The sequence below is a fragment of the Polypterus senegalus genome, chromosome 5 (genome assembly GCF_016835505.1).
Source record: "Polypterus senegalus isolate Bchr_013 chromosome 5, ASM1683550v1, whole genome shotgun sequence".
Taxonomy (NCBI): Eukaryota; Metazoa; Chordata; class Cladistia; order Polypteriformes; family Polypteridae; genus Polypterus; species Polypterus senegalus.
The window spans coordinates 146,582,099-146,608,099 of NC_053158.1; the positions used below are offsets into that span (position 1 = coordinate 146,582,099).

Sequence of the window (26,001 nt, forward strand, 5' to 3'; positions counted from 1 at the left end):
GTTGCATTTAGTTCACTTTGTTTTTTGCTGAGTTTCTTGCTTACACAAATAACAACACCAGTTAGTGGCTTCTTCTCCTCTTTCTGTGGAGAAATACAAAATATATAGAAGGAATGTAATTCATATATTCATATGAGAGACACACTTATTTCAATGAAGGACTGCATAGAGCTAGAGGTTACTAAAGAGGACAATAAATTAAGGAATGACAAACATGCATTAATATTCACTCAAAATGTTTAGCTTTTAAAATATTTTTCCCTTAAACTGTATAAGATAAAACCTATTCTCATACCTCTAAAAAGGTTGCATTCTAAAATAACATGATGTACTAACATTTCTAACTTGGCACTAACCGAGGTTGTAGCCAAAAGATGATTAAGATCTTTTAACAGAAGGCAGGCAAAAAAATCTACAGACAACTTTCACATACCTCTTTTATCTCAGGAGTTGCCAATTGTGGACTTGCAGTAACTGCTGCCATGTTGTTGCGTGTGCTATTGGCTAATGCTACCTTTAAGTTTCTACCAATCACCTCGGACAGTGGCGTACCTATTTTCCTGTTCTGCTGTCCAAGTCCTCTAGGTGTCTCAAGAGCAGCAAGAGCTTCCTTGAAGAAGAAATTTGAAAAAGTACAAATTATCTTACACAAGTATAGCAACCCTGAGTTACAATATATTATAATATTTATCAAGAAAGCCTGCTCCATCACAGTGTGAACACTGGAAATATTGGAAGCTGTAGTATGAAAGAGGATGATGGCAAAATTTGATGCCATCATGAAAAATACCTTCCATTCCCTCCAAGAGGCACACTCTTGCAGCACTTTAAACCACATGCTTAGTCCAGCAGAGAGTGCTAAGAAGTGCCTCGGTTTGTGGGTCAGTGGAGGGGTCTTTTCTGCCTACTGCTATCCTCCACCCAATGTACTTGTTAAGTTTATTTTTACTTGTAGATTTATTTATTTATCCATTGACTGGAAGTTTATTTTTATTGATTGATTAATTGGATGTATCACCTGTCCTGTGAGTCAGTACTTTTGTTTTTTTAATGTTTCTGCTGCTGTATGCATTTAAATTTTCTCATGGGACTAATAAAGTTCATCTAATCTAATACTGCATCATGTCAGATGGAAGACAATACATGCCAGTGTTAAAAAAAACAAAAAAACTGAAAATTAAGCATAAACATACATCTTATAATAATAAACTAACTTCTAAACTTTCCCACTTATGTTATGGTTTTAAAATGTTTAAAAGAAAAATTGAATTTTATTGCTTTATTTTGCAAAAACATTGCTTGTTGGCATTATCATTGCAGTGGCAGGTTATGAGCAGACACATACCATGTTATCAATGCTAACAACTAAGATCAACCTACATGCATATATTTAGCTTTATTCTGGTTATTAATACTGATGATTTAAAGCGAGTAGAGTGGTGGGCCACAGCTAGTGGTCCTGTTCTACAGCTATGTGAGGTTTTATTCCTTTCCTAATTATGGCCTATATAGAGTTTTCATGATTTCCCTTTGAGTATGTGGACTGAATGTGCATAACTGTAGAAGATTACTAATTTTACATATCAATATTAGAATTGTGTTATTAAACACTTCCAATTACAAAAACACAGTCTATCTATTCATACATGTGGTGCTGTTAAATTTATACCTGCCCAGTTTGGGTGTACAGGCAGCAATCCAGATTTCAAATGTTGCTTATTCAGAGAATGATCTAAGATGCTGTTCTAATAGATGCTCATATATTATGTAAATATTGTTTCAGAAATGCATTTTATATATGGAAAAATGTTGATCTATATTTCTGTTATTGCTGGTAATGTTATTAACCAGTTCAATTAGTGAGTTTAAAAGTATTGCAAAAAATATTAAAGATTACTGCGGGGAGAGGAAAAAAAAACAAAAAAAAAAAAACAAACACATTCAAAGTTTGGAAATGGGTGGATGGATCAACAAACCAAACATCAAAAATAAAAACAAAGTATGTGTGCAGTGAGCTTACTGCTATGAGCATTCATAATCATAATTGGATTTTTTTTTTTTAGTCTGGAATATTTGCATATACAGTGCCCTCCACTATTATTGGCACCCCTTGTAAAAATTAGTAAGAAGGGTTAGAAAAAAAAATCACTGCTGAAAAACTGTCATCTATCACTGAAAAAATGAAACATCTGACTTTTAATTGAAACAAGTTAATTCAAAGAAAAACACCTGTGATATATTGTTTTGATTAAAAGGTTATTGTACAATAGAGAGAATAACCAAAAAAAGACAATGAATAATTCATGTAGGTCTAACAGTGACAATGGGGGATAAACTGGCACCAAGAAAGTGTCAGAGCCTATGTTCTCAACACGTTTTGATTGTGATACTCACTCAACATTCTACATAGAAGTTTGGAAGCACTAGTGTTATTCCACCTTTCTCTCATGCCTCCCAAGGCACTACACCTTCCTGACACAGCCAATTCCACTAACCCCCACCCATCGTTGGTGTGTAGATTTGTAGATGTGTCTACTTGTGTATTTTTTGTATCTGGTAAAAACATGCTTAAAAAGGAAGGGAACACTGGTATAGGCCCACATGGGAGTACAAGTGCTAAGTAAATTATCTGGAAATTAATAGAAAAGGAAAAGTGACATTTTGTTTAATTTTACAGTCATCAAGATCCTTAACTTTCCTTACAAATAGAGGCAGTAGAAGAAGTGAACTGGTGTAACAGAGTTTCCACAAGCTACTACAACTACTTTTGCAGGCAGCATATATCACAATCAGCAGCTGCATGCAATACTGTGTTGGCGATGTTGTTTGTTTGTCAATCTTTTTGTCTTCAATGGCAGTTATTGGACAAATAAGAGGAAAACATGTTGGAATAACCTCTCTTGTGGTTTTGAGTCAGTAGACTAAATCTGAGTGAGTAGACTAATCTGCAATTGAAGTCACATAGAAGGATTCTCAGTTTTAAGATGACCGAGTTGTAAATTCAGCAATGCTTTAAATGACAGTATATGCAATTTCAAAAAATTTGAATAGCGTATACTCTAATTAAGATATCACAGTGATCATTGAACTTTTCTGACCAATTGTCTTGAAGGGTAACAAACTTCAATAAAAATGATCCACTGGGAGCCATGTTGTGTCATATTTATTGCACAATATATAAACTGACTAGCAAAATACCCGTGCTTCGCAGCAGAGAAGTAGTGTGTTAAAGAAGTAATGAAAAAGAAAAGGAAACATTTTAATAATAACGTAACATGATTGACAATGTAATTGTTTTGTCATTGTCATGAGTGTTGCTGGCATATATATATTATATATATATATATCTCTATATCTACCTACTTTGGGGTGCGAGCAGCTGTTGCTGGGGGTGTCAGAATCCATCGAGGAAGAAAAATTAAAAACATTATTTGTACAAAATCTTAATTTATCTATCCATTCCTAAATAATTAAATGGGCAGGCTATTTCATATCAGTGCAATACGCTGCTTGTTAAAACGGATGACTATTGCTCTTATGTGCACGTGGGTATTTCACCATAGAAATTTAAAGACTAAATTCAACTTCCATTCCTACCAAAGATATTTCTGGCGACTAAATAGAACCTACTTATATCCAAATTTGAGCTATTGAGCTGTCGCCTGCCTGCCTGAATAAGTCACCCTCGTTTCGCTCTTACTTTTTTACCGTTCATTTAATCATGGCTAGTCGCGGAAAAATTATAAAATGGAAGGGGGAATACACAGAGTGTGGCTTTACCAAAACAATTATTGATGGCGAATAAAGTATCTATTATTCATAAAGCTTCAACTGGTGATCTGTTTTTCTGCGTTAACCTCATATTTTTTCATACTTCTTCTCAAACCAAGGGGGTGGGAGGGTAAAATGAATCTGGAAGCGCTGATCAATGTAATCAAAGTACCACGAAATCATGCATTGAGAGAAGTTCCCCTTTGCTTGGAATGCAAAGTGTGATTAAATGCGTTATTTTTAACGCGTTATGGAGCACATGCATCAAAGCTTCTCAGCTATGCTTGTGCTAAGAAAAGGAAACATTTTAAAAATAACGTAACACGATTGTCAATGTAACCTTTTGTAAGTAGTGTCTGGAGGATTCAGAGTGTGGAGAAACTGTAGAGACAGCGTGTGTATTTACTTGTGGATTTTTCTGTGAGTATTGGTGGCAGCGTCACAAAGTTGGTTCCGCAAGACTGCGTTAGCTGTGGAGCTCAGCTCAAAGTGAAATGAGGTGAATGAGAGGGGAGATGATGACGTGACTCCCCCACCCGCCTTAACTGTCAATCCCCCCACAAACACAGTCTTTCGGAATTTGCATAAGCACAGCCCTTTACCAGCAATTTTAACTTAGTTACAAAGTGATCAAAACTCGTTTATATCCTGCGTCCTCTCATTAAACTTGTATCCCGCATTAGCCGTGGGCATGACAAACGCCAGCGGCAGCCTGTCTATGAACTTAATTTAAACTTTAGGTTTACACCATGCTTTTTTTCCCCCGAAGTAGCTGCACTCATGAATATGGTTGTATGTGTCAGTCGCACGCTTCTTATTGTTTCGCTGCCTTCTCAATTGTATAATGCATGTTTTCTTCAGCGCTTTTTTGAGCTCTTCCTTGTTTTCTACGTACTGCATTGACAGTCAGTTCACGTGATTACGTGGGAGGCGTGATGATGTCACACGAAACTCCGCCCCCCACGGCCATCAAGCTCAACTCCATTACAGTATATGGAGAAAAATAGCTTCCAGTTATGACCATTACGTGTAGAATTTCGAAATGAAACCTGCCCAACTTTTGTAAGTAAGCTGTAAGGAATGAGCCTGCCAAATTTCAGCCTTCCACCTACACGGGAAGTTGGAGAATTAGTGATGAGTGAGTGAGCGAGTGAGTGAGTCAGTGAGTGAGTGAGGGCTTTGCCTTTTATTAGTATAGATCACACTACACACACCTTCTAATTAAATAAAGTTTGCCTGGGAACTTTAATAAGGTCACTAGGTCTATAAAATGTTTCCTAAGGCATTTAGCTTTAAGAAGTTAAAAATAAAAAAGAATACAGTAATCCCTCCTCGATCGCGGGGGTTGCGTTCCAGACCCCCCCCCCGCGATAGGTGAAAATCCGCGAAGTAGAAACCATATGTTTATGTAGTTATTTTTATATATTTTAAGCCCTTATAAACTCTCCCACCCTGTTAACGTTATTAGAGCCCTCTAGACATGAAATAACACCCTTTAGTCAAACGTTTAAACTGTGCTCCATTACAAGACAGAGATGGCAGTTCTTTCTCTTCAAACGAGTGCCGTCAGGAGCAGAGAATGTCAGAGAGATAGAGAGAGCGTGACAGAAAAACAAACAATCAAAAAATCAATACGTGCTGTTGGGCTTTTAAGTATGAGCACCGCGATAAAGCAGCTGCAAAGAAGGGAGCAATGTGAAGGTAATCTTTCAGTATTTTTTAGAGTAGCCTCCGTATCTTCTAAACAAACAGCCTCTGTGCAAACAGCCCCTCCATCAGGCGCAGAGAACGTCAGAGAGAGAGAGAGCGCGCGAGATTAAAGCAAACAATCAAAAAATCAATACGTGCTTTTGGGCCACCGCGATAAAGCGGCATTTCTTAGAGGAGCGTCCATATCTTCTAGGCAAACAGCCCCTCTGCTCACACCCCCTCCGTCAGGCACAGAGAATGTCAGAGAAAGACCGAGAAAAGCAAACAATCCGCTCGGGGAAGCACATCATATATCATTGAGGAGTTTTAGTTAATATGTAATACATGCTCTGATTGGGTAACTTCTAAGCCATCCGCCAATAGCGTCCCTTGTATGAAATCAACTGGGCAAACAAACTGAGGAAGCATGTACTTTAAATTAAAAGACCCATTGTCCGGAGAAATCCGTGAACCAGCGAAAAATCCGTGATATATATTTAGATATGCTTACATTTAAAAACCGCGATAGAGTGAAGCCGCGAAAGTTGAAGCGCGATATAGCGAGGGATTACTGTACATTATTTTTGAATGGTATTTTGGACCTTGCTCAAATACATGCTTAAATACATTTTTAAATAAAATTTTAATGGCGCTTGGGTTAATAAGTAGGTATAATGACAAAAATTCTTACAAGACTAATTTGAACTTATTTACCCATAATAAATATTATCAAAAAAATTACATTAAAATACACCCAACATTAATATTTGGAACAATTAATTTTTTAAAATCATTATCAAATTATTCTTTCTGTTGAAAAAAAAATACAATATACCGAAACACATACCAAAGGTTCTGGCAATTCTCATCCTTCATGAATCATGGATATAGTGATAATTAACCATATTCATATTTTTACATTACTTCACTACATTTTCTCAAATCTATGTAATTTCAGATTTCAGACAATATTTGCATTTAAAGTACTTACAAGCATGTTCCTGTAACAAATATACAAGTGAGCCCTATGCTTCTGTAGTAAATATGAACTACAATATTGATCTTTATAGTACGAAATCCATTCACTGCCTTTAATTTTGTTTGTGCCTTGATTTTGGTTTTCTGGGAAATATTGCCTTTACAGCCAAAAAAACAGTGGAAACTGGTGTAAAACATGTTTCCTTATGACAAACAGACTACTTGTCATTTGAATGTTAGCAGTAAAAAAATGTTTTTATTTACTCAATATGCTTTGAACGTAAAGTACAAATAAAGACAAATAGTAAACAAGTGGGCTAGATTACACTGAAAATTTTCATCAACTCTGGCTTCTCATGATTTTTTTTTATATATTGGAATCTATACTAATAAAAGGCAAAGCCCTCACTCACTCACTGACTGACTCACTGACTCATCACTAATTCTCCAACTTCCCGTGTAGGTAGAAGGCTGAAATTTGGCAGGCTCATTCCTTACAGCTTACTTACAAAAGTTGGGCAGGTTTCATTTCGAAATTCTATGCCTAATGGTCATAACTGGAAGGTATTTTTCTCCATTAACTGTAATGGAGTTGAGCTGCAATGACGTGCGTAGAAAACCAGGAAGACCTCCAAAAAGCGCTTAAGAAAACATGCATTATATAATTGAGAAGGCAGCGAAACAATAAGAAGCGAGCGAGTGACATATAATACCATATTCATGAGTGCTGCTACCTCGGAAAGAAAGCAAGGTGTAAACCTAAACTTTAAATTAAGTTCATAGACAGGCTACCGCTGGCGTTTCACATGCCCACAGGTAATGCGGGATACAAGTTTAATGAGAGAACGCAGGATATAAACGAGAGTTTTGATCACTTGGTAACTAAGTTAAAATTGTAGGTGAAGGGGCGTGCTTATGCAAATTCCGAGACTGTGTTTGTGGGGGATTGACAGTTAAGGCGGGTGGGGGAGTTACGTCATCATCTCCCCGCCCATTCATCTCATTTCACTCTGAGCTGAGCTCTGCGGCTAACGCTGTCTTCCGAAGCAACTTCGTCAGACTGCCACCAAATACTCACAGAAAAATCCACAAGTTAATACACACGCTCTCTCTAGAGTTTCTCCACACTGAATCCTCCAGGCACTACTTACAAAAGGTTACATTGACAATCGTGTTACGTTATTTTTAAAATCTTTCCTTTTCTTAGCACAAGCACTGCTGAGAAGCTTCATGCATGTGCTCCATAACGTTAAAAATAATGCATTTAATCACACTTTGCATTACAAGCAAAGGGAGCTTTTGTCAATGCATGATTTCCTGGTACAACGATTACACTGATCAGCGCATCCCGATTCATTTTACCCTCGCACCACCTTAGTTTGAGAAGAAGTATGAAAAAATATGAGGTTAACATAGAAAAACAGATCACCAATTCAAGCTTTATGAATAATCGATTCGCCATCAATAATTGTTTTGGTAAAGCCATCCTCCTTCCATTTTATAATTTTTCCGCCATTAGCCATGATTAAATGAGCGGTAAATAAAGTAAGAGCAAAGCGAGGGTGACTTATTTAGGCAGGCATATATATGACAGCAACACTCATGACAATGTCAATCATGTTACGTTATTATTAAAATGTTTCCTTTTCTTTTCATTACTTCTTTAACACACTACTTCTCCGCTAGGCGGGTATTTTGCTATATATATATATATGAATTACCTCCAAAGAGCTGAGACTTTTGATATCATGAGCGTGTGTACAAAAGGGGTCTCCTGCCCAGCAAAAGTCGAGCAGCCAGCGTGCATAGCTGTGCCGCCTTTGAGGCGCTGACTGCGCTTCTGCTTTAAGTCAAAGTGAGCACTTTTAATTTTTTCATCCTCCCCCTGCACTATAGCCCAGACAAGTGCAAACACAGGATCCCTTTTCTACACCACGGCAAAATAATATTAAGGCGATTCACACTTTCTTTTGCACGATACGATTATGAGGTCCTACTCGGATTATGAAGACACGCACGAGTGGAGGACTGACAGTGCCATCACAGCCGATTAATGGCGGGGCGTCTCACCAGTCTACACAAGACACACCGTGACTGTCCCCAAAAGGCGATCATAACGTCAGCGAACACATCTCTCTATACTATATAAAAGAAAAAGGCAACTTTCCTTTCTTTACACCTTTTTTCCTTTTATGCCAAACCAAAGCCTTTCTCTCTTAACACTGCAGAGGACACAAAAATAATTTTCTTTAATTGCCGGTAAGGCACATTACCAGAGGCACAAATTTGACGTTCACATAGAAAATGTAATTTCTATACCACAGCCGTCGTGTAGCGCCTTTCAAAAGGGATCTACTACCGAGAGATGATCCATATACATTTTAGCTGCTGTTAGTTACTTACCTGTTGTGTTACACAGTCTTTAAAATGTAGTTTACCCAAACCACACCAGTAGTGATCAGTGTACCTGTACTTCTTGAAACGTTAATGTTTTACTGTTTAATAACTTATAGACTATATTTTATTATTTTTCCCTTGCACTCAGTAACCAAAGCTATACACACACACACAGACACATCCAAACATACACACAAGTATGCACACACACACCCCTATCTAGATTTTATATATATATATATATATATATATATATATATATATATATATATATATATATATATATATACATACATACATATATACACACACACACATACATATATATAATTTGTGTGTGTGTGTGTGTATATGTGTGTGTGTGTGTGTATATATATATATATATATATATATATATATATATATATATATATATATATATATATATATATATATGACAGCAGCAATCCAAGCTGTGAGAAAACAGTAAAAAGGAGGCGTGTCAGGCGTCGTGGTACATTTTCTGATGCAGCTAGACGAAAATAACTTTGTGACGCTGCCACCAAATACACAAAACAATTACTTTGACAATCATGTTACATTATATTTAAAATGTTTCCTTTTCTTTTCATAACTTCTTTAACACATGACATATATATATATATATATATATATTTATATATATATATATATATATATATATATATATATATATATATATATATATCACAGCGACACTCATAACAGTGACAAAACAATTACATTGACAATCATGTTATGTTATTTTCAAAATGTTTCCTTTTCTTTTTCATTACTTCTTTAACACACTACTTCTCTGCTGCGAAGCGCGGGTATTTTGCTAGTTCCCCAATAAAGTGCAAAATTTGTTTTTATATCAAGGGCAAGAAACATGGCATGAACAAGCATTATGCAAACCAGTATTTGTCAGGGAATATTCTCTCTGTCTAATAAGGATTCTTAATTAAGATATCGTAACACTCTCTCTTTCAGTAAGAATGGCCAAAAATTCACCTTTGCACTAGTTATGACCAAAGAATTTAGACCTCTGCCATGCAGGACAAAGCTGACTTTTTTGGCATGGTAGTTTGTCATTTTAGCTAAAGGTCTGAAAATCTAAAAGTTGTGCTTCACAGAGATCACCATCTTCCCATATCTAGGATTAATTATTTAAGAAGCTATAACATATGATTTGTCCATGTAGAGGAACTTGTTCAGTGGGTCACTTTTAATCAAGATAATGTAATTCCTCTCTTGGTCCCAATATGCAAGGTGCCAATAATGGGCCCTACTTGAATGGTCAGCAAGAAGTGATCAAATGTTTGTTAAACCAATAATCATCTAATGTTAGCAAAGTTAATACTTAAGTCGTATAATTAACTATGCTTGTTCAAACAACGGGAAGTAGCTCAGTGGACAGAAACATAAAACAGGAGGAAAAGCCAGAGAAGAATGTCGGAATTGCTTTAAGAAGCTATTTGCAACATTGACATAAAATTTCTTAGAATGGTGTAAAGTCAATACACAATACCAAGTGTGAAAAAATAAATAATAAATAGAACAATTATACAGCTTCACAATACATGTGTCTGCTAATTTCCGGCTTTCTGACAAATTTACTAACTGAATTTGACAAACAATATGATCAAATGTATCTGTAAATTAAGGTATTAAAATAATAAATAAAAACATACCTTAACATCAAATGAGGGTTTGAAGAGCTGATCTCTACACAAGAATCTAGAAGGAGTGTCAAGCTGAAGAGATGGCTCCTTTTGCAATACTCTGTTTTCAGTTGGAGTCTTTCCACCAGCAGGACGAGAAATGACCGAGTGGAATGCCTTACTTTGAAACCGATTCATATCCAATGGAGTCACTACAGTGCTTTTGAGTGTGTTGGGTCGGCAAATGGGTAATTCAGGAGATCGCATGGTTATTTTGACTTCTTCCAAAGGTTGTGTGCTACCAACATAGCTCTCCTCCTTTTCTTTAACAATCACAAAACAAAACATTAATTACAACTAAAATACAAAAATCACAGATATAAAACTGGAAATTCTGCTTTTATTAACTGTCCTTGTTAAATTAATTCACACACCTGAAGAAATGACATTTTCCACCAGAAATTTGTTCTCATTTGCTCTTTTTCCAGTACGGGCAGATTCTAAAACCCAGCCTAACGCCACAGCTGGAAGGTTCCATTTTTTTGCAGCTTCATACTTTGATCCTTCTGGTTCCTTCAAAACCAGGTGGGTGCTAGCCAACATGCCTTTTCGATGGTTTGCTTTCCGGACAAAGAACTCTTGCACTCTGCAATTTTGAAATAGATATTTTTGAATTAATGAATAATAAAGCACTTTGCTTACAATCCAGTTCGTATGATGAATTGAAGTAAGTGGCAACACTTATACTGTATTTGCATGACACAGAAAAGAAGCTCTCTGTGATGTGTCAATGGCACTGCACTGCTGTAAATAGTAAGTTAAACAGCAGGCGATTTATCACTCAATACAGAATTCACACTTTTTCATTTTTATTAAAGTTACCCTAACAGTTTCTAACAATAGAACAGGTAGATAAAGTAGGATAAAACATCAGACCATTGTAAATCTCTGATTAAGAGTTCTGTTTTTGTGCAACGAGTAAGACTATTGCTGGAATGCCTTTCTGGTAACTGCAATTGAACTATTTTGAAAAACTTGCAAATGTAGTTACACGGTTTTGGGGGGAGTTTGCTTCAGAACCATTTTGGTACCAGTACTAAGGTCTAAAAGCCGTTATCAATACCAATGACAAACTTTTTCTCATACTCTCTTTTCCTGGATCATCACATTAGCATTTGGTATCATAGAATTTCAGCTAATGACCTACTGCATGTAGTTCCAATTGCTTATGCTTAACTCTTTTAGGGTGGATGTAGACTTTTGTGGATATTGAGGGAGCGAGGGGTTGGGGGTTGAGGGTGCCTGTTGACAAAAGTCAATATTGTGGGGTAGAAGATGATAATCAGCTGTAAATGGTGACACAACTGCTATGTTAAAGATATTCCCTCTTTGCTTGGAGGAATGTTAGACTCATTGACTCAGCACCTAATCCCAGCGCTTGCATGAGTTACGAAACGTAAACAAAGACAAGATGGCATCGACATCTCATGAGGGAGCGAAGAGAGTGCAGAAAACAAAATACTCAGCAGACAATGTTTTGCAGATTATTGCCGAGTCAGACTCTGATTTTTCGGAATCTGATTTTGTTGAGAGTGATCAGGAGATCAAGCAGGAAAGTGAGGAAATGGCATCAGCTGATCAGACACCAGCCGATGAGCCCCAGCTGAGCAAATTCACGCAGGTGATGCACCTACAGCAAGGTTTGCATGGGAGCCAATCTGGCTACCGGACTTCGCAAAATGGCACGGCTTGCTGTTGGACACAAGAGATTACCAGCCGCTGAACTACTTTAGGCTGTTCTTTCCTGGGGCTCCCTTTCAGCTACTGTCGAACAATACAAACAGGTATGCCATGCAACTTTTTGCATCATTGGGAGCGTATGCACAGCATTCTCGTATTTCAAAGTGTAAACCCACAACAAAAGATAAGACAAAGGGCTTTGTGTCTTTACGAATAGAGATGGGACTGGACTGGCAATATAACTTCAGGGAGCACTGGTCCAAACGTGCTTAGTCCCCTGTTGGCTTTGGATAGGTTATGCTGCGTGATAGGTATGTGCTCCTGCAACATTTTATTAATTTCTATGATAACCAGAAGCAAATCCCAAGGGGTGAGCCAGGGTATAACCCCATATATAAAATTCAGTCCCTGCTTGACATTGTGGAACCAACATATAAACAATTTTATCAGCCTGGCCGTAATTTGTCTGTGGATGAATCAATGATAAAATACAAGGGACGCCTTTTTTCCGCCAGTATATGCTAGACAAGCACAAAAAGTATGGCACATAGGATTATGTACTGGAAAAAGCAAACACTGGTTTCTGCCTGAAAATAATCACATATACAGGAAAGCATTCCTTTTGAAGAGAGAACTGTCCCTTGATAAGACAGGTTGTGCTGGAGCTACTTAAGGGCTATGAACATTTGGGTCGTGTTATGTACATTTTGTTGTGTAACATGTATGTGAAAATCATATAGCATGTAGGCTCATACAAGACAGTAACAATATTTTTTGTTGATTTAATGTGTTAAACCATTGATTTGTGTTCTTTCTTTTAAAAGTGACTTTTGGGCAAAATATTTAGCACTGGGAGAAAAGCAACAAAAAAAAAAAACAGGCCTAAAAAAATTAATAAACCTATATATCTACAGAGCAGCGCACCTTCCCTTAATTATAAATAAACTGTACAGGAGGACTCAAAAAATAACCTTGTGTTCCTACTTATCTATTGTACTTAGCTGAATGTATAAAGTAAAGAAATTTTAATTTTGCTATACTTTTCAACAGGCCAAAAAAGAAGAGAAAACACTCAGCTAAATTAATTAGCAGCATTCATGAGAAGGAATGACATACTTAGCTCCAAGAAGCTCTGACAGATAAACCAAAGAATCTCTTTCCATGCCTGCAAACTGACTGACAGATAAGACACACTCCTTAAGTGGTATGCAATTTTCCACTACTTGCACTGGAATAAACATAGGATTACTGCGAAGATCTAATAGTTGCTGCTGTTCCACACACATGGCCTGCAAAAATTGATAAAAAAAATGTTACACACTATCCAAAAAGACTGTTAGCTGAACAACAATTCTTCAAAAAGGAAAGATAATCAAGATTTACATTAAATTTAAATAACTTTTCTTTTTAAAATAAATAAATAAAACAAACAGAAAATGTAACAACAGTTTCTTTCCAAATAATGCCATGGAAAAAATGGGCTAGGTAAAATGACATTAAAAATACAGAAATTCAATATAAGAGAATTTAAATATACTTTGTGTTATCTATCATTTTAAACTCTTAAAAATATACTGTCCATCATAAAAATACTAAAACAGAATTAGAGATAGGCTGAACATCAATAGCTAGAATATACTACTGTTAAGGAAGACAAACACTAACAAACCATTAACAAAGAGAAGAATGCTGAGATTTCTGAAGCAAGCATGCTAGAGTAAGATCATGTTTGCTCAACAGGTAAGTAGATAAGGGTAGGTGGGAACATTCAAGTTTTTCTACAACACTAGTTTCTACTGTCAGTAGGCATAAACAGTTAATTACTCCCAAGCTACCTTACCAGCCACGTATTAGTAACAACATCACCAACAGTTGAATCTACTTCACAGCCCAGCAGTGGTACCACAGCATAATCTGCTACAGCTCTACTACGATTTCCGACAATTTTTCCACCATTCTCTTTTACGAGAGCTGTCATACAAATTTCATCTTCCACACTGAAGCCTCTCAGAAGAAAACGTTTCCCACCAAAGAGTCCTCTTTCTTCTACCATTGTGGAATACTCTCCAGTCATAGTGGTGTTACTTGTTGACTCCAACTGCATCATTGTGATGGCCCCTGTTTTGTTATAACCAGTTTCAAAATTATGCTGTTCTTTGGTTGGACCTGAAAGTGAAATGTGATAAAAATGGAGTAAAATAAAAAAAAAGTACTGCAACTGTCACAGAAATTTACAATAATGGGCCAAATTATGAATTCTCACTCAAAATGTTAATATTTTAAACCTTGCAGTGTATGATAGAGGCAAACATAAATAAAAGAAGGACAAACAACATTCACTGAATTTTAGTGATTTAAATTTAATTTTTATACAACAGGACCATATTATGCAGTAGTTTTGTTTTAGCTACTTCTTAGTTTACAATAAGAACCACTCCTTCCACCTCAAAACCAAAAGTACACGTAATAATTAATCCTCTTTCATATATCTGTATTTTAAAAAGGGTGATCCCATCTCTACCTTAGGACAGCCTCCTTTTAGACTTTACCCTTTGTCACACGTGTGCATGGGAGACAGTTTACGGGCTCAAATAAATGGGTTTCTCCACTGGACAGGGGAGGATGGCACTGTACTCTAACTCTTTCTCCTTTCCCACTGTAGACCATCAGAAGAACCCACCTCATAAAAATGCCACCTCTGCCTCCCTATGATGTCGCTTTCTCCTCTGGTCCCTCAGAACCTGCCTCCCTAGGACAATATTTCCGATTCCAAAACCGCCTCTTCCTATCAATTGGCTATATAATGGCAATCTTTTCCAATGTACCCAATTTCTATTTTGGACTCGGGTCTGTAAAGACCTATTGTTATTTTTTGCCTTTCATCAACTAACTTTCAAGTATACAGGGTGGCTACTCCAAAATGTTTTCTGTCTCCTCTCATTTATTTTACACCTTATAATCTTGCACTTGTTGGATGAGCCATGTCTGACAGCTGAATAACAAAAAACCAAAAACTAAACTAAAAAAAAAACAAAATGAAAATCCATGTAATATGCAAATGGTATATATTATCCAAATGTGACAGAATAATAATTTTAAAAATACAAAGAAAAATGAACAGTTATGAAAAATACCAAAGGTCTTACTAATGAACACTGATGATTAGTCATTTACCATTAATCTTGAGGTCTGCAGTGCTCTTTTGAAAAGGCCATTCAACATTCTAACATTTCTAACGAAGGGTTACAATGGAGATGTTTAAAACATCTCTATCTATTACATATACAGAACATAGGGCTATAACAACTAATCATCATAATCAATAATAATTGATTATTAAAAACGTTGGCAAAAAAGTTGATTACATTATTAGGCTGAAAACACTGTGCTGTGCAATTGCATCATTACTTCATTCATCCGTGAACGCATTTGTAAAAAGGCAGACGGTGCCAGAAAAGACAGTTTAACCCAAGACTTCCAGAGTTTGGAAGCACTTAACTCTGAATGCAGAGGAAAAAAAAAGGGTTGCAAGCTGCAAAATGTGTAGGTCTGACCTCGTATGGCACAACAGAGATGGACAAACACTTGATTAGGAAACATTCTATTACAGGCTCTGTGGAGGAGGGAGTCTTGCCTTAATAGTAGTAAGTTGAATGTTACTTCAGTGTTATGTGATACAAATACATAAATCACAATGTTTACTAAGCTATGAATAATGACATGTCTTTTGGTTTGAAATGACTAATATTTCAAGTCATAGTCAAGCCCTCTACAAAGTGAATAAAACTCAAGCATATTCAACAGAATTTCTGATAAGCAACTAAAAAAATGTGTAACTAACAACTAGCTAGTAAACATTCAGATTTTCACTTGCCATAGTTGTGGGTTTTTTTTGACGCAGTGTAATGTTGGAGTGTGTGTTTACAAAAAAAAAAAAAAAAAAAAAGAGATGAAAAGAAACATAAGAGCCTGTACAAGCAGGAAACATTTTTTCAGTTCATTAGGAAATCAAAAAGAATGCAGTGGTGTATCACTCATTCAGAGTCAAAAGATGGGAGCAGGATTGAAAAGCAAAAATTCCAAACTAGTTGGCTATGATACAACTGGCTTTTATACAATCTGGAAGAAGACGCAAAAAAGTGCAATTACTGCTGCAGCAATCCTACTTTAGTCGGCAAAACAGATTTTGTGAAATGATCACAGAGTTTCAAATGTGAAAATCTAACAGCACTTTCTGAACAAAAAATGGCATGCACTTGGCTGCGACAGTTTGTTGACTGAAAGCAAATGTGCCAAAGAATCTGCAGTGGTAAAATGCTTCCAGACACAAAAAAGGATAAATGATGGAAAAAGAAATAAATTCTCAGCTAAAATAAACTTGGCATATTTTGCAGCAAAGGGAGAACTGAATTTTATACTAATGAAACAACTTCTTTTCCTACAAAAGGGAAATACTCTGGACATTTCCCAAACATATGACAATGGTGTTTGTTGTGCTGATTTTATTTAGACTTACAAGAAAAAAAAAAAAAACACTAATAAAAACATGAGCGTGCAACAGATTCTTCTGTGGTGGAATATTGTGGTGATCAGATATTAACATGATACTTTTCCAGTAAATGTCTCTTTCACAGAAATAGAAAAAACCCCACAAATTTCATATTTCATTTTGAAGTTTGTGTTTAGTTTGATTCGGAATTCATAAGCCAAATTGCTAGTTTAATTAATTTATTGAAAACTGTTGAGTTTTTAAGGAAATTGTGTGTGTATGTTCATTGCGCAACCTGAGCCAGAAGTACTAATGAGTGTTTTATTTCTATTCATTACAATTTGTTTTTAAATGTATCATATAAATGTTGTATAAAAACCCATATTTTGTTTAAAATATCTTTTTTTTTTAAAGAAAAGATTACAAAAAAGTTTATACAAACCTGTTCTATTTCATGCACTTTGTGTTTAATTTCAAGTATTTTCATTATAATCCAACTAATTGGTTAATCAGGAAAATAATCGCCAGGTTAATCAGTTATCAAAATAAGCAGGTATTGTTTTATTTTTTGAATGTTTATAGTTAAAGGTGATAAAAAAAATCAATAATTATTTAGTTTAATTGGTCTCTAAGATTTTTTTTTTAGACTGATGGAATGAGGTTAAAATAGGAAGTAAACTGTGTTCTCAACCTTTTTTCATGGCATACCAACTCTGGGAATTGAATGTTTAGAAACATCATAATTTGTCTGGTCTTAAATTGTAAAGTTTTGAACTCTTTTTAGGCACAAACTACTAAAGGTGCTGCTTAGTTGTATTTTAAAATTGATTACTGATAGTTTTTATTTTTGTCTTATTCTTATGTAAGAAAATTTTTATTTTAAGAAAAGTAGCGTGGGTTTAGTATGGAATAAAAAACAGCCTCATTTGTATACTTTTAATTTACAAAACTTACAAAATGTACACAGCTACATATAAAAAAAGAATATTCACAAGTAACATACTTTTTAAAAAAAAAACAAAAAACACGAAGAACAGTTCTGCATTCTGCTTCTAGATTGGATGAAGGTTCCTGAACTTTACCAACTATTAAGTAATATTATTAAACACTAAAATGAAATGTTAGATACACTTATTCTATTACTAATCTGCATTAGTTTAACAATTTCAACAACTGGTAGAAAAAAAAAAAAAATTACCAAAAACCTAAAATATTGTAATATTGGATCTGAGAGAGTGTAATGCACTATACAAACTTCTTATTGGGGAGTGGAGGAGTTGATAAAGGGAGCACTCACCTAATAAGATGCTAATTTTCACAAAAATTCACTTGGTTGGGACGTGTGGTTTACGAGCAGTCCTGATGGGTGGGTGGGGGTTTGGGGTCGGACACTTCAAATTGCACAGGCGGAGAACAAAGAAGAGGGATGAGCAAGACAGGAGTCATGTGGCAGTGAAGCGAAACTAAGCATGGAGATATGGATACAGCGACTATGTTTTTTAAGGGACACTTTTCCCATCTTTTTTGTGTGTTTTTTGTGTCTGCGAACCTGCAGATCTAGTCAGTATCTACATTGAGATAGGACTTCTCTAAAAGGAAAAAACTGAAGAACATTGTGAGTTATACTTGCTTAAAAACTATGCAAAGTAATTAAAGTCAGTCTTTAAAATGATTTTTTTCTACTGTACAGTACTGTATATAAAAAGGACTGCTGTGGACCCTGAAGCACAGTTTAAAAAACCCTGCATTAAGTGACATTACAAAAGATGCCTGTGGGCACATTACAGCATGTGGATCAGCAGCTGTGTTATTTTTATGTTTGACCTAGTTTAAGAATGAAGAATTCAAAAAAACTAAAAGTTTACCACACATGCACACAAGTTACAATTTGCAGAGAAGCTGCTTTTGCACAAGGTATCCGAACAGACTGCCATAGTTTAAAGTTGCCTGTGTACAGTGGAACCTCGGTTCACGACCATAATTTGTTCCAAAACTCTGGTCGTAAACTGATTTGGTCGTGAACCGAAGCAATTTCCACCATAGGATTGTATGTAAATACAATTAATCCGTTGCTGACTGTCCGAACTATATATAAAGATAGTAATCCCTCGCTATATCGCGCTTCGACTTTCGCGGCTTCACTCTATCGCGGATTTTAAATGTAAGCACATCTAAATATATATCATGGATTTTTGCTGGTTCGCCGCTTTCTGCGGACAATGGGTCTTTTAATTTAGGTTACATGCTTCATCAGTTTGATTGCCCAGTTGATTTCATACAAGGGACGCTATTGGCGGATGGCTTAGAAGCTGCCCAATCAGAGCATGTATTACATATTAACTAAAACTCCTCAATGATATAAGATATGCTTCCTGTGCGGTGCTTGTTTACTTCTCTCTATCTTTCTCACTCTCTCTGCCTGACGGATGGGGTGTGAGCAGAGGGGCTGTTTGCACAGAGGACACAGAGGCTCCTCTACAAAATGCCGCTTTATCACGGTGCTTCTGTATACTTAAAAGCACGTATTGATTTTTTGATTGTTTGCTTTTCTTAGCGAGCGCTCTCTCTGACATTATCTGCTCCTGAAGGCGCTCTTTTGAAGATAAGATATGTTTGCATTCTTTTAATTGTGAGAAAGAACTGTCATCTCTGTCTTGTCATGGAGCACAGTTTAAACGTTTGGCTATAGGGTGTTATTTCATGTCTAGAGGGCTCTAATAATGTTAACAGTGTGGGAGAGTTTATAAGGGCTTAAAATATATAAAAATAACCATACAAACATATGGTTTCTACTTCTCGGATTTTCACCTATCGCGGGGGGGTCTGGAACGCAACCCCCGCGATCGAGGAGGGATTACTGTATATATATTTTTATTTTTAAGCACAAGTATAGTTAATTATACCATAGAATACACAGCGTATTAGTAAACTAAATGTAAAAAGATTGAGTAACACTGAGAAAACCTTGAACAATAGAGAAAACTAACACTGCAATAGTTCGGCTATAGTGCTAGGAACCGCTCGCTAAAAACACTTTTTTTTTAATGAGTTTTAAGCACAAGAAAAAAAATGAACATTTGAAAAATCCATAATTTAATAAACCACTAAGAAATGTAACATTGCCACAATGCACACTACGAACCGATCGCTGTAAACAGAACTGAAAACAAAAACAAGCCTTTTCTACCTTATGCGTCCAGCCTTCCCTCTCTCTCTTTCGTGTGTGTGCGCGTGCCTCTGTTTCACACGTCTCTTTGTGTGTCTGCCTCTGTCTCGTGTGTGTGTGTGTCTGCCTCTGTCTCGTGTGTGTGTGTGTCTGCCTCTGTCTCGTGTGTGTGTCTGCCTCTGTCTCGTGTGTGTGTGTGTCTGCCTCTGTGTGTGTGTGTGTGTGTGTGTGTGTGTGTGTGTGTGTGCGCGCTGTCTCTCTCTTGCTCACTCGCTGCACAGGAAATGCACAGAGAGAGACTGAACATGTACAAACCTAAAGAGAAACTGGCTTGTTCGTATACCAAGTGTGTGGTCGTGAACCGAGGCAAAAGTTTGGCGAAATTTTTGAGTTGTACGTGTACCGAGACGTACGTGAACCGAGGTTCCACTATACATTGCAATAAAACCACAAATCAATCAAAAGCAACAATTTCATGTTTACATTCCCAAGGATGTCTACTTTCAACTAAACAATACTCTTCCATGTTGTCTGCTTTCTTTCATTAGTAAAATATACAATTTGCACATGTATATGCCAAGCAAAGCAACTCATCACAGCTAACTAAACCTGTTTTTAATAAAAACATCCCACCTACAGTGAATGGCTGAGGTTCAGAGCATTCCAAAGATACAGTGGTGTGAAAAACTATTTGCCCCCTTCCTGATTTCTTATTCTTTTGCATGTTTGTCACACAAAATGTTTCTGATCATCAAACACATTTAACCATTAGTCAAATATAACACAAGTAAACACAAAATGCAGTTTTTAAATGATGGTTTTTATTATTTAGGGAGAAAAAAAATCCAAACCTACATGGCCCTGTGTGAAAAAGTAATTGCCCCTGAACCTAATAACTGGTTGGGCCACCCTTAGCAGCAATAACTACAATCAAGCGTTTGCGATAACTTGCAATGAGTCTTTTACAGCAATCTGGAGGAATTTTGGCCCACTCATCTTTGCAGAATTGTTGTAATTCAGCTTTATTTGAGGGTTTTCTAGCATGAACCGCCTTTTTAAGGTCATGCCATAGCATCTCAATTGATTCAGGTCAGGACTTTGACTAGGCCACTCCAAAGTCTTCATTTTGTTTTTCTTCAGCCATTCAGAGGTGGATTTGCTGGTGTGTTTTGGGTCATTGTCCTGTTGCAGCACCCAAGATCGCTTCAGCTTGAGTTGACAAACAGATGGCCGGACATTCTCCTTCAGGATTTTTTGGTAGACAATAGAATTCATGGTTCCATCTATCACAGCAAGCCTTCCAGGTCCTGAAGCAGCAAAACAACCCCAGACCATCACACTACCACCACCATATTTTACTGTTGGTATGATGTTCTTTTTCTGAAATGCTGTGTTCCTTTTATGCCAGATGTAACGGACATTTGCCTTCCAAAAATTCAACTTTTGTCTCATCAGTCCAAAGGTATTTTCCCAAAAGTCTTGGCAATCATTGAGATGTTTCTTAGCAAAATTGAGACGAGCCCTAATGTTCTTTTGCTTAACAGTGATTTGCGTCTTGGAAATCTGCCATGCAGGCCGTTTTTGCCCAGTCTCTTTTTTATGATAGAGTCATGAACACTGACCTTAATTGAGGCAAGTGAGGCCTGCAGTTCTTTAGACGTTGTCCTGGGGTCTTTGTGACCTCTCAGATGAGTCGCCTCTGCGCCTTGGGGTAATTTTGGTCTGCCGCCACTCCTGGAAGGTTCACCACTGTTCCATGTTTTTGCCATTTGTGGATAATGGCTCTCACTGTGGTTTGCTGGAGTCCCAAAGCTTTAGAAATGGCTTTATAACCTTTACCAGACTGATAGATCTCAATTACTTCTGTTCTCATTTGTTCCTGAATTTCTTTGTATCTTGGCATGATGTCTAGCTTTTGAGGTGCTTTTGGTCTACTTCTCTGTGTCAGGCAGCTCCTATTTAAGTGATTTCTTGATTGAAACAGGTGTGGCAGTAATCAGGCCTGGGCGTGGCTACGGAAATTGAACTCAGGTGTGATACACCACAGTTAGGTTCTTTTTTAACAAGGGGGCAATTACTTTTTCACACAGGGCCATGTAGGTTTGGATTTTTTTTCTCCCTAAATAATAAAACCATCATTTAAAAACTGCATTTTGTGTTTACTTGTGTTATATTTGACTAATGGTTAAATGTGTTTGATGATCAGAAACATTTTGTGTGACAAACATGCAAAAGAATAAGAAATCAGGAAGGGGGCAAGTAGTTTTTCACACCACTGTATATAGTTGTCTATGAATGGTCATTCATATTACAGCCATTTGTAAAAGATCAACAGCGACAGCTTTGGTCAGAGTGCATGGTGATTGTTTGGTTGACTTGCAATAAGACTTGAAATTTGTACTATGGAAATGTCATCAAAAAAGAAAATGTGGTTGAGGAAGTCCAAGAAAAGTTACAGTATGCTAGTGATCTGGAATATGAAGACTGAGTCATAGTATGATCACAGTTTTGACTCTATTGAGAATGACATTTGCAGAAGGACTTCATGCCATGTTTGATTTGTAAGTATTGGTCATAGCATAAGTCTGAAGCATCACGGTATGTAGTTTTACAGTTCAAGGGTTCAACTGCCATTCCCTGATTCTGTCTGTTAAACATTCTCCCTAAGTTTCAGCTTACAGTACTTACAATGTTCCTGCTCGCAGTTTCATATGGGGAAGCAATACAATGGCACAGAATCTCAGTGAGCAAGCTCTCACAGGGGACCAGTCTTGGAACATGTATGCGGGTATGTGTCAGAGCTACTGCCAAAGACAATTTATCTTTGAGACCCCACCTTTACCTAGACGAGCAAATGTCACTGTTCCACATTGTTCAGTTTTCAACTTGCCTGCTAAAAATGTGCTATTTAGGTTGACTGAACACATTATATTGGTCATTGCGTGAATGTTTTAGGTCTGTGTGTGTGACTAGCCCAGGGCTGCAAGGAAAGGTGCTGCCACCACCTAGAGGTGGGCGGTATACTGATATGACCACGAATATCAGTGTGACATTGTGCTATGATCTGAATTTTGCAAATAAGGCCAGAAATGGTGAACCACTTTTCAAGACCATCAAAAGCTGAACTTACAGAAATCCTCTAAATGTGGGGGAATAAAAAAGAAACAAAATTATTTTATATATAAACAACCCCACTCATATACTAGTTGTGATCAAAAAATAAGTTAAATGCTTAAGGTAAGGTAAATACTCGCTTCAAACACACTTATCCCATCATTCTTGCCACTTTCTTAAGCAGCTCTGGAATTCCTCTTTCATGAGTGTCTTTAGTTACTCTGTCGTGGCTACCTTGATGTCCTGAATTGATTCAAAACATTTACCTTTCATGGTCATTTTGACTTTGACACTGAGTATTGTCATAATGGAACGTTTCCAAATTTCTCAGGTCGTTCTCAACGCACATCATTTCTTAAACGCTCTAATAAGCCCTTATAATACTCAGAGTTCACCGTAGTGTTCCTGGGTAAAAACTCAGCTTGCAGACTTCCAGAACTGCTTCACAAAGTGGCACAAATGATGGGACGTGTGTTTGAAGCGAGGGGGTGTAATGGCAATGTGTCTTTTACGGTAATATTTTTTTTATTTAAATATTCACCATATTTTTGATCACATCTTGTGTGTGTGTGTATATAATATTATATCTATACTAATAAAAGGCAAAGCCCTCATTGACTGACTGATTTACTCACTCATCACTAAATTCTCCAACTTCCCGTGTAGGTAGAAGGCTGAAATTTGGCAGGCTCATTCCTTAAAGCTTACTTACAAAAGTTAAGCAGGTTTCATTTCGAAATTCTACGTGCAACGGTCATAACTTGAACCTACTTACGTACATATATACGGCCATAGCCTGCAGCTCGGTCGCCGTGTGAGGCGGAGTTGCGTTCCCCATCATCACGCCTCCCACATAATTGAGTGCCTGCCCATATAAGGCTGTCCTTCAGCAGCAATCCAATAGACACGCTGCCACTAAATATTCGCGGGTGAAGGACTGTATTTATGCAAACGAAGATGAAATAGTCAGAGAAAGACTAGTGTTTGGCACAAACTCAGCGAAAGTGCGAGAGAAACTTTTAAGTGTCGGGTCTTAGCTAACATTAAATAAAGCCGTGGACATCACAAGATCACATGAGATAGCACAAGCACAGCTGAGAACCTTCGATGCATGTACTCCGAGCGGCTCACGTGAACTGACTGTGAACGCAGTACGCAGAGAACAAGCAAGAGCTCCAAAGAGCGCTGAACAAAAAACACATTACACAATTGAGACGGCACCAATAGAATATGAAGCAACAGACACATACACGCATATTCATAAGTTCATCTACTGTGGAAACAAACCATACAGTGGAAAAAGTCAATGTCCAGCTAAAGGAAGACAGTTTAAAAAAATGTGGTAAATTGAACCACTTCGCTAAAGTTTGCAGGACTGGGAAAAGTAAACTCGTGCATGCAGTGTGTGATGTCTCGGATAAAGAGGAAGACGAGCTGTTTATTGATGCAGTAAGAAAGGAACAACCCTCTGAAGCTGAACAAGCCTTTGTAGACATATCAATAGGAAAGCAAGGTGTAAAGTTTAAGTTTAAATTACGTTCATAGACACGCTGCCGCTAAATATTCGCAGGCAAATCCACCACTTAATACTGGGAATGCCTGTTAAACATCTTAGATTCACGAGTATTTGGGTAGTGATCACTTCGATGAATGAAACCTGTTATCTTTACAACGGTTGACAACGAAGATGAGATGGTCAGGGATTGACTAGACAAACACAGAATGTAACTTGAACACAACACATCCTCCAAATATGAACCTGATTGAAAAAAATAATGACAATTAAATCCTTGATAACAGCAACACTCATAACAGTGATAAAACAATTACATTGCCAATCATGTTACATTATTTTTAAAATGTTTCCTTTTCTTTTTCATAACTTCTTTAACACACTACTTCTCCGCTGCGAAGCGCGGGTATTTTGCTAGTATACATATATAATTCACGGAGTTTAAGTCTTCCTTCAGTGGTTTTGCTGCCTTGAGAATTCATTCCTTATTCTTCAGTCAAGTATGAGCCAGAACCAGAATCTACAAGCCACAGTTATTCCCCTAATTAATCTGAATCTGGTGCATCTCCCGATCACCACATTCTTACTGCCTTCATTTAACTGCCGCTTTATACCCTGTTTTCAATCTTACAACTCACGCCTCTTTCTGTTACCATTCCTCACATTAGTGTAAGGCTTATAAACTATGGCAGTTAAACAAATTTTCTATCTGTATTGAATTTGGTTATATCACACAGTACAAGGTTTGCAAATTTCAATTTCATTACTTAAACACTCTGCATTATCAAAAATAGATTTATTATAACGTTAACGGATTGACATGCTTTTGCATCTGCATCAGCTCAGCTTAGAGTAAACATTGTTTTTCTCAGAGCAAGCACAATGTACCACAGCCGACTGAAAATCAGTGTGTGAACAGAGCATGTGTATGCCGAAGCCTTTTTCACTTCTGCTGGGTGCGGCTCTGTGAGTTGTCGTCGTATCCCATGGTCTTAGCGTTGGTGGGCGGGGCTTTGTCTTGCATGCGTCTTACTTGCCATGGAGAGAGAGAGAGAGAGATAGAAGCTTAAAAGAAAGACAAACAGAATTGAGGCTGGTAATGACTCAGAATAGTTTTTTTATTTAGAAAGGGAGGGTGTTATATCTTCACAACAAGGGTCCTCAGTTATTTGGAATTGGCTTGGCTTTAGAGTTTCCAGCTTTATCCAAGAAATAAAACTTTTCAAATTATTTTGACACACTAAAGGTGGAACCACCATTGATCTTTTAAAGCACCCAAAAACTGCGTGTGTGTGTGAAAATGAAGCTACTAAGCACATGACAAAAGTTGGTAAATTTAAATGGCAAAATATTTGATAGCAGATATCTGAATCAATGCATACAAAATTTGTGGCCAGCCTAACATCCACATAGGACAAGGTTTGAATTGTTTTGTTTATTATTAACAGATTGTTTCTGCTTCTGTTCTATATTTATCTTTAAA

General features: G+C 36.9%; 1 protein-coding gene across 3 annotated transcripts in view; it reads right to left on the bottom strand.

The window, feature by feature from the left end:
* topbp1 (DNA topoisomerase II binding protein 1) overlaps nt 1–26,001 on the bottom strand; it is a 91,806-nt gene that overhangs the window by 22,836 nt on the left and 42,969 nt on the right. For all 3 annotated transcript variants that reach the window (XM_039753462.1, XM_039753461.1, XM_039753463.1), the window contains 6 exons: nt 14,077–14,402; nt 13,353–13,525; nt 10,931–11,142; nt 10,527–10,819; nt 434–610; nt 1–83 (listed from right to left, as the gene is read on the bottom strand). The exon at nt 1–83 is cut by the window's left edge and continues 27 nt beyond it. In XM_039753462.1, coding sequence (XP_039609396.1) covers nt 1–83; nt 434–610; nt 10,527–10,819; nt 10,931–11,142; nt 13,353–13,525; nt 14,077–14,402 — 1,264 coding nt within the window. The remainder of the gene's footprint in view (nt 84–433; nt 611–10,526; nt 10,820–10,930; nt 11,143–13,352; nt 13,526–14,076; nt 14,403–26,001) is intronic.